Source organism: Belonocnema kinseyi, chromosome 6 (genome assembly GCF_010883055.1).
Source record: "Belonocnema kinseyi isolate 2016_QV_RU_SX_M_011 chromosome 6, B_treatae_v1, whole genome shotgun sequence".
NCBI lineage: Eukaryota > Metazoa > Arthropoda > Insecta > Hymenoptera > Cynipidae > Belonocnema > Belonocnema kinseyi.
The window spans coordinates 104,270,550-104,280,790 of NC_046662.1; the positions used below are offsets into that span (position 1 = coordinate 104,270,550).

General features: G+C 32.6%; 1 protein-coding gene across 2 annotated transcripts in view; it reads left to right on the plus strand.

Annotated features, from left to right (window-relative positions):
• Positions 1–8,607, plus strand: part of LOC117175663 (amyloid protein-binding protein 2) — a 58,480-nt gene extending 49,873 nt beyond the window's left edge. The window contains exons 8-10 of one of the 2 annotated variants that reach the window (XR_004467471.1): positions 1,911–2,076; positions 2,262–2,730; positions 7,884–8,607. Coding sequence is in view for 1 of the 2 variants with exons in the window: in XM_033365389.1 (XP_033221280.1) it covers positions 1,911–2,076; positions 2,262–2,494 (399 nt within the window). In the remaining variant the exon portion in view is untranslated. Of the gene's footprint in view, positions 1–1,910; positions 2,077–2,261; positions 3,655–7,883 lie in introns of those variants that run through there. The other variant, XM_033365389.1, reaches the window with a different exon arrangement.
• Positions 8,608–10,241: the final 1,634 nt, after the last annotated feature.

Here is a 10,241-nt window from a genome sequence, read left to right on the forward strand (position 1 = left end):
GAAAGAGGGAGCTCTTCTTAATATTTTGACACCAAAATCATGTCGATACACCTTACCGACTGCGAGTAAAGCCACCCACGCTTTTACTTGACAGACTGTAGTGCAAGATGTAAATACTTAATTATTTTGCCCTAGTAAAAAAATAATTGCTTCTGGTTTGATGTTAAAATTTTTATTTAATAGTGTAAACAAATAAATAGACTATGATGTCAGTCCAAGGGCCCGCCGACGTAATGCGACGGCTGTGGTCGAGCCGGTCTAGGGTCCGAAGTTATCACCTATCACGATACTGGATCAATACTATTGAAATGCTTCTATTTTGTTAACTAATAATTCAATTAAGGTAATATTTTTCAGAAAACTTTCCTATATTCTAATTAACGTTTCCTTTGCTGGAAGATTGAGCTTACTTAAAATTCCCTCGATAAATGAAGCGTCTGAAAATTGTCCAACGTTATTTTGATACTGCTTGCCATAAAAATTAATAACTTTTTTATTCAACCAAACCAATAAATCTTCAATTGCACCTTATCTTAAGAACAGTTTGAAGGAAAAGTTCTTAAGTTTTCATCTTAAAATATAAAGAATTTTGTCTTTCGGAGCGAGTTGAAGTCAAAATATTTAATAAATTTGGTATGAAAAATTAATTATTTTTTTATTTTTTAGGGAAGCGGTAAAAGAGACAAGTTTTTTGCCGAGAGGTAAAAGATGCGCCATGAAATTTACTCCAAAATGATATTTATAAAGTTGAGTTTTCGAAATTTGATTTTCAAGCCGTCAGGGGCCAATTCAAGCGGCCTGAAGCGGCCATGCAAAACTGATGCAAGGTTATAGAATCCGGAGTCTTATTTAAGAAGAATTTGCTAGAAGCCCCGTGAATATTTCTTTGTGACAATCTCGAATTGGAGCAGGTTGTAAATTCGTGTAAATTCGTGAAAAGTAATACAGTCTTCAAATATCGTATTCGCCGGAATGCAGCGAGAAATTCTTAGGGAGCCTAATCCAATTGAATGCTTCTGCACGAATTAATTTCACTGTCAGACAATTTACTTGAATTTGCGAGATTTGAATTCAAGCTCCATTTCCCCTGAATTCGCCAGTGCGATTACAGTTAAAGACTGGCCTATTCAATCGATTTCTTAATGTATAACCAACGCGCTGGGTATAAAGGACCCGTTATAAATGCACATCAATGAGTCCAGTAGCTCAGTGGTCCCCCTCTGGAGTTATACATTTGGGATCGCTGGTTCAATTTTCGAGGTATGCAATTTTTATGTATAGAAACCCCACTTATGTTAGTTTAGTTATTAGAGGCCTGAGACCCAAAAGTGCCCTGTATGTGGAGAATCATCCTTATGAAAATTTAAAATGAAATAATTACAAGAATAAGTTGCATGTTTTTTAAGTTCCGTAAAGACCGAGCTTTGTGTAGAGATAAGTTTATGTATAAAAACTATTGTCCGATGTAGTTTTTGTCACACTTAATCCTATCTCAGTCATTTAATCTTAATCCTATAATCAAGCCCCAATAAATAACTAGGACATCAGATCTGAAGTCTATTGAGAATTGCTTATATAGAAAGTCGTAGTTCTTTCGAAGCCTAACTTCTTACTTGTAAAAAGCCATTTTTAAACAGTGGTGTATCATCCTTATCTTACAAACAAATAAAATATTAGAAAAATTTTTATTTGAGAAGAAAAGGACTCGCGAGATCTCTTTTTGAATGTCGAAATAACTCGCCAAGAAATTTGTAATCAATTTGAATAAATATTTTAAGAAAATATTCAGAAGGTAGACGTTTTAAGTCGTGATTTATTATTCTTAAAATACGTTATGGAAGCTTTAATCTGTTTTATAGTTTTGTAAGTTTATACGTTTAAAAAATTGAAATTATTTTTCGTTATTATAGGAAGCAGAAATGATGCATCTGAAAGCCATTAGCATAAAGGAAGAACTTTTAGGTTTGGAAGATTACGAAGTTGGATTAAGTATAGGGCACTTGGCATCCTTGTATAATTTTCATATGAATCGCTATAGAGACGCTGAAAAACTGTACTACCGAAGCATTGAAATTAGTAAGTATTTTAATTACAAATAATTTTGAAACGTAGTTTTTGGAACCTTAGTTGTCAAAACTACAATATCTGAAGTTCATGTCTCGGTTGTACGATAAGTAAAACTTAATATAAGCCTTGCTGGATACCCTAGCGTATTAATGAAGTATATATTAAAAAAAAAAAAACAATTATTTGTTTTTCAGGTTTAAAACTCTTCGGTCATAGTTACAGTGGCCTCGAGTACGATTATCGCGGATTAATGCACTTATACCAGAAATTAGAAGAGCAAGATAAGGTGTTTGAATACACAAACCATTTATCTGAATGGAGAGAATTGAGAGATAAGCACGTAGAGTCAGAGGACCCTCCGATTGACCTTCATACACGCCCACAGCCAATAGAGGACGTAACAAGAGCATTCTTTGCAATGCGATAATGTGATATACGAGTATCCCTTCTCGAATTAATTATACTCTGCTGCGAAACATCACAAAATCATCATTATTCTCAAATTCTTATTCTTTGCATCAAATAAGTCTCATTTCTCTTAGTTATGTATAGTATTGACCTTACTCTCAAGTTTCTTGGAAACCAAAATGTTTTATGCATATCATTCATTCAAAGCACTGATCTCCGTTGGACGCTCAAAACTTTATAGGTGTGGAGTAATACGTAAGTCTTGTCATCTTAATTAGCGATCAACCTGAGTTTATCGATTTTAATATAAGGTATGACTCGAATTTATAAGGACTTGAAGTTGACCGCACGGTTAGATTAAAAGTCTGCTTATATGCTGAAAACTGGAATCATTAACAAATAATAGTGGAGTTTTCAGGCACACAATATATAGAATTGAACAATTTACACAGACTTATCGAGGATTCGCACATTTCATACAACCGTGAAGATAGTAATCGTTGTTGCGAAACATAAGGATATTATAAAAAAGATAGAAAAGTAGTTTTGCCAGAAAATAACAGAACGAAATAAGTTTAGTTTTGTGATTTAAAAACTACGCATATCTTTCTATCGGGTTATTTAAAGTTACGCAATATGCTTCTGGAAAGTGATTTTGCTTAAGCGTGCAAACTGCAGAAAATAAATAATTTTGAAGCTACAAGTTTTGATCACCTTGACATGCTTAAATAGTTCAGGCACATGTAGCCCTGCAGGCTCGTCGGACATCCCACAATAGGACACAAAAGTACCTGTAGACAAATTAATTTTCTGTTTACGTTTTTCGTTCGATATGTACTTAAAAAAAATTTTAAACAAATTCAATTTCAAAGAGATTTGGGTTTAGATTTTTGAAAAAATGTTTGAATTTTTCTTATTAAGCAAAAAACTATCTGGCAATTTTACGGACACGTCCGTTTTCTTGGACTTATTTATCCTAAATATGACTTCAAACGTTAACAACTATATAGGTTAATACACTATGTACACTAAAGTTATTGTTAGGGATTAGGAAATACGTATAGGTATGTTATAGCGATGTAAATAAAAGGACCCTCGAACTGCAGTGTAACATTACACACTCGATAAAAACAAAATTACACGGTCCCTCGTACGAACTTTACATTTAGAAGGGGAAATTCTGTCGCAGCGTGTAAAAATACCATTCGTCGGTAAAATCACTTTCTTGCGATTGAAAATTACATCAAGGTTTGAAATTGACCAAAGATCTTTAATTTTACCCTGACGGAAACTGTAAGATGTTTGATTTATTTCATAGGTCACTTTCTAATTTTGGAGCATTTTGATTCTTAATGCGAAGAAATTGACAGTCATGTTCAACTTCGTTGACAGCTTTTACATAAAAATAGATCAAATTCGAACTATTCCTATTTTGCCTTCACATTTTCTGCTATTGTAACGGGAAAAATGCGGTTATTCAAAACGTATATTTCAAATTTTTGTTACAGAATATTTGAACTTCAAAAAATACCCATAGTATAGGTGGGTGGTAACGTGTCCGGCTTGTGTTTCTTCAATTTCCATGAAATTGTACGAAGTTTGAGCTTCGAATAATCGAAACCTGTCGCCCTAATAAATTTTTTTTTTTATTCTTTCACATACTGAATTTTACATTAAAATGACCGCCCGAATTGAAATATCACAACAGCTTCAATTGCAAAATTCATCGCTAGGTGGATTCTTACGAATTTTCGTAAAATTACTCCGATACTCGAGGGTATAGTCAATATAGTTATCTAATTTGTGGAAACTCGTCAAAAATCGAGTTACGTTATTTTTAAACGGTTTAGTAAAGTTACGAGGTTTAGAATCTGCACGCTATAGATGCGTTATTTTTAAAGAGGTTCGGTACAGTTATGGGATTTAGAATTGACCCGCGTGAGATAGGTGTTTTTTATTAGGACCCATCGGATTCTTTAAATAAGTTATTATGAATGTAATATTACAAGTTTATACTTTAGAGTTTTTAATATGCATGCTAGTGTTTCTATTGACGTACGGCGTGACAAATATAACGTTTCCTGGAAATATTATAATTTTCCAATTAAAAATCAATATAATAGAATCAAAAAACGAATGAAATATTTCACGGAATAGTGAGTTTTGTAGCATACCGTCGCTGTCATGCTAGGATAGGTGGAAATGTATGAAAGATTAGCATATAGTTCTTGATATAGGAGTGTTGCGTGTTTTTAGAGAAAGTATTCGAAGCATAAAATTAAGTTTTCAAGGTCTCAATAGTAATATTTTTCATGTGTAGAATGTATTGTCTCAGTCATATTCCATTCTTTTGTGGATTGAAGACCTTTTAATGTCACGAAATACAATCAACTGTCCCAAATTTGAGTTTAGAGTACCGGCTCTGATCAATCGACAAAAGAATGGAGCATGACTGAGAAAATAGATATTCTATACTAGACAAATATTAATATTCTGATATTTATGAGTTACTTTTACGTTTTGAATACTTTATTTAAAAAGTTGCCTGCCCTCACATCACGTCATACTAAAATATCCTCTTTTTCATTGGTCAGCTACAGATACCGAGGAGAGCGTACAAAGACCGTGATAAAATAACCATGTGCGGCTGGCTTAAAACAAGCGAGTCTTAAAGCAAGAGAAACTTCACTGTAATACTAAATTATATTATCATTTATAAAGGTTTTAAACCTGCGCAGGGCACATCGGAATATAAGAAATAGTTATGCAATTTTTAGTCGAAATATGGAAACTGAAGTTAAGGTTGGAAGTAAGAAATGTACGTAAAATACCTTTCTCATTATACAATAGATGCGACTCCATCCAAGACACTTTATAATATTGGTTTATTATGAAAAAATGAACCCATTGCAATTATAAAAAGTCACCTGATTATAAAAGGGGACTTTAAATGCACTTCCATTCAATTTTCCCATCCGCAACTGGGGTTTTTAACATGCGGTCAGAAACTTGACAGCAACAGCTTTTAAAGAAAATTATTCTTCAAAAGAACGGTGATAATATTGTTATCGATGTATAGATTGAGGTTAAGACAGGGTGTGGTAATGCAGTTTCTGGTATTTGCATCTTAAATTAAGGTATTTGAAATATAAATTGAAGAAAAGAAAACAAAGGCTTTTCATGTAATTCTTATTGACTGGGCGTCAAGTTCGCCGGCAATTTGACAATCACCCTATTTAGAAGGATTTTCGAAAAACTGGAAAATGGCGGGATTTAGGTCACATTGAATGTTGGGGTTCAATTTTTTGGAATGTTCTATGTTTTTAGAACTGATAGATGGATTTTGAATTTAAGTTGGAAGTATTATTGGGACGGCGGTTTTTCAAGTCTAGCGTAGAGTGAAACATGCCTTGTGCGCAAGCACAGGGTATTATTCACAGTTTTCTTAGTTTTTTTGTGATTCGAACATCAATGTGCTCCTTTATTTTTTCATCAAAATTTCATGTACATACTGATAATTTTGAATATATATATATATCGCTCCCGATATTATTCGTTAATTTTATAAATAAATTATATAAACAAATTCACAGTGTTCACATTTAAAGTCAGCAAGAAAATAAGGTTTTCTATTAATTGTCCTTAAATTATGTTGCCATTAAAGTTTAGTGTTGAAATAGTACATTATGATACAAGTGCGGGAAGTTGGTGATTCCTGACGAGTGTGACGTTTGTCACCCTTCGGTCGGGTGACGATAGTCGCACTCGTCAAGAATTACCAATCCACACGCGTATCATGTTGGTTCACCAAATGGAGTGCGATTAAATAAAACTTATAATTTTAGCGATTCAAACTGTTTTTCACAGATCTTGGATATTGATGCACGAACACTTAGGTTGTCATGAATCTTTCTGCAATTCGGTGCTGGCAATTGGTTTGATAACATTATTGATCCTGTTATCTGTTGACATGTTTTCCTTTTTCTAGCATCGCAGTCATCGATGTAACTCTCCACAACGTGGTTGGACTTCCAGCCTCCAAGTTGTTTAATATCGGAGAATTTACCTTCGGAATTAGCTAATATTGTTGCTCTATTACGTCGAAAGCTGTGTTCCGTATATCATTTTGAATTAGGCAAATCCAAGTACGTGGCGATCTCTTTTGTCATGTTTCCAAACTTTGGCTCCAATAGATTGTCGAGTACACTTCCCTTCTTGGTAGTTTACAGAAAACTTGTCGTCTTTTACATTTTCTGGACGCAGAGTTATATATTTTTTATAAATATCGTATAATTCCACCCATAAAAGCGAAAGCACTGACAACACCAGTTTTCGTTTCTGGAAGCATCACAAAGAACACGCAATTTCCTCGGTCATCGAGATCCTTCATAACCATGTTACAGAGTTACTGTCATATTTATTTTATACCCTAACGACAAGAACTTTCCAGGAACGTTCCACTGGAACTTGAATGGGGCTTCCTATTAGGCTATTTTTTATTCATGTTAAATAATTTATATTTACATATCTTCGTTGGTAAATACTGGTGATCCGGAGCTTGGGTTAAGAATTTTTTCAGCTGGTCATGTGTGAATGTATTTGCTTTTCGACTTAAATAATTTTTGTAGTTTTTATTCAAGAAATTAGCCAATCGCGCGTAAGTGCCGATATTGACTTTATCGTAAGCATTCATTTAACATTTTAATATAGAATATCGAGACAACAGTGTAGGAGGTGCCCATATCTCAGCCTGCTTCTTGAAGAATAACACTTTCTCACATAACGACTTTGAATTTCTGCTTTTCCCTCACTTTTTAATTTCATTGTAAACTTTTGTATAATTCACTCTCAACACATCCGGCATCATGTCCAAACTGGAATTCTAGGCTTCATGCAGAATTTCTGCAAGTACAAATTCCGAATCTTCGGAGTCAGCTGATGATCACGCGTCGACTGACTTTAAATTGGTTTTGATACATAAACAGCGAACTTTCCATACAGTGTTGCAAAAATATATTATTCAATACCATTTGTTAAATATATAAACAAATTATGTAAACAAATGGCAACTGTAAATGTTTATAGTCATCACTTAATGTCACTCCCGTCACTGGCAACATCATGTAACTACAATTAGAAGAAAAAATTATTAATATCGGATGACAAATTTTTATTACTAAATCTCACTGGCAACATAGTTTTAGAAAAAGTAAAAGCAAATCGTATCTGGCTTTACTTGTAAATGTCCACAATGTACATTTGTTCATGAAATTAATAAATAATATCGGGAGACACATCCTTTTGATCAAGTTTAACTTTGTTTTATAAGTAAACAAGTTTTTTTTGTATTTCACATAAACCCACACAATAAACCACGCATATAAGTCGCGTTTAAATTTTGTTTTCAGACGAACACAGACCGACATATGTGAAGTTAGCTTTCTGACTCGGACTTCCCCAAATCCGTGCTTGCAGGGCTGTAGTTTAGAGCCGTAACAATTTATAATGCGTAAACAAATTATTTGGTGTGTACGTTTGTGATCTGTTTTCAATTTATGCTGCTTAAATGCTTATTGTTTACAAAGACGTTATAAGCACAATTAAATAATTATTTAAGAACTTTATTTTATCTTTGAAAAGTACATATGTTTGAGCTCAGGATAGCGAAATTTATGTATTATTGTATCTAAGCGTATTAAGTCTGTTAATAGGTATAATAAGAGTAGTTTACAAACGTTGAGAATATAAATTGGATGCTTGTATATACTTTTGAACTAGATTTAACGAGATTAAATCGTTTGGCCGGTTTTGATATATATTTTTTAATTTCAAGGCTTCAAAATTCTCATCTTGTTGAAAAATGCCTATAAAGCACCTACTGAACCTTATTTAATTGTGATGTTAATTTACGTAAATCAATTCAAACCAAGAGAGTTTTCTGTGGAAGTAGAGAAAAATCATTTAATGTTTACAGATATATTTGTTCTTGCGAGAAATGAAAAATGGGTCAATGGTGTATAGAAATCTCCTAATAATTTGTTGAAAGAAAGTTAAAAATGAATCAACCGCGTAGTGTTCTAAATCTAAAACACATAACGAAAAACTTGAATATGTCGATGTAGATCAGGGCTCACCAAAAGGCAGCCATTGGCTGCATTGGCAGTGAAAAGACTAGGTCAAACTGGCCCCAATAAATCTTGTCGTTCGACTGGTTCCTAGCCCTTCACGTTTTAGCTTTCATTACTAATATTTATATATTTCACACAAATTCACAAATATAGCAATTGCTATATTTTTTGCAAGTTTTATAATAATTAAAGGAAATAGAAATATTTTTAAATAAAAATGTGGCATATTTCATTATTTCTTGAATGAAATAATAATAATAAGACAAATTTAAGTGGACAATTGTGAAATTCTACTACTCGAATTTTAGTTTATTTGAACTATGAAAATTCAATTTAAATAGAATATAAATAGTACCTATAGCCTTAAAATTTTTATTACTTTCAGTACTTATAATCGTTCAGAAATTAACAATTTTTAAAATGTAAATTATACTTTTTGAAATTCAACCATTTCAATTTTAATTTCAAAATTTAAACTTATAATAGGGAAAAGTGGAGCATTTAGCACTTACCGTGTAAGTTCAAAATTTTAAAATTTATACCATTAAACATTAATTTGGTATAAACATTAAATTAACTTGGTATAATCAATTTTCACGTTAAATCGTACTTTTTTAATTAAATAAAAGTTTAGATTTGGCTAATTTTAGAAAGCTTTAATTTGAAAGATTCAATTTAGTTTCCAATTTCAACGCCTCTCTACTGGAATTGTTTAAACTCTAAAATCGCCTATATTTCAAAATGTTTGTATGAAAGCTTTGAAGTTTGAAAGCTTCTATTAAACAGTTGAACTAACATCACAGTAGATTCAATCCGCTCTTCATTTACAATTATTCAAACTTTTTTTTTAATAAAACCAACACAAAATTCTTTCCAGCAACTTAGGTAAATTATTTTTTAATCTTTAATTAAAGTTTGTGCAAGATAAAGGAGAACGATAAAAACGAAGAAAAAAATTTTGGCGCCAGTCGTTTTTCTTTATTTTTAAAATGAATTTTCATTCAACATTTTTCAAATTTTTCCTCCTTTTTAAAACTTTTATGACAGCTTTAATTTGCAGGTAAATTTGATTCACTTTCTAAATTAAAAATGAAATTGAAATTGGAAATTAAATGTATTGGAAATTCAAGTAAAAAGGTTCAGACCCCCCGGTGTTAACGGGGGCGGGACGTAATTTACCGTGACCGTAACCCTTCGCTCGGTTCCTGGAAAAAGAAGAAAAAAATGACAGAAAAAAAATGGTGACAGCCATACAGTTGTCGTTGCAGCCAGCACCTGCTTGAAGTGGCGAGCCCTGATGTAGATAGTCAAACTGTAAACGTGGATTATGACTTAAGAAATATTTTATATATAAGCACACGTTTGAAGTTGTCAATATGTTCGTTAATGTATTAAAAATTAACGTTTATTGTTTTCGCGATAAAATTCATTTTGATGATATATTACATTTTTTCTGAGTATGATTAGGAGAAAAGCTTGCTCTAAAGGGGTTGGAGCTTGGTTTGCAACCCTTACAAATTAGCTGTTAAAAGTCCCAGGTGAGTTAATTAAGAGCTGTAGCTTTAAACTGTGTACTGATATTTCACAGGAATTTTTACATGGTAATGTGGCAAGACTGTAAATTTGCGTCTTTTAGGG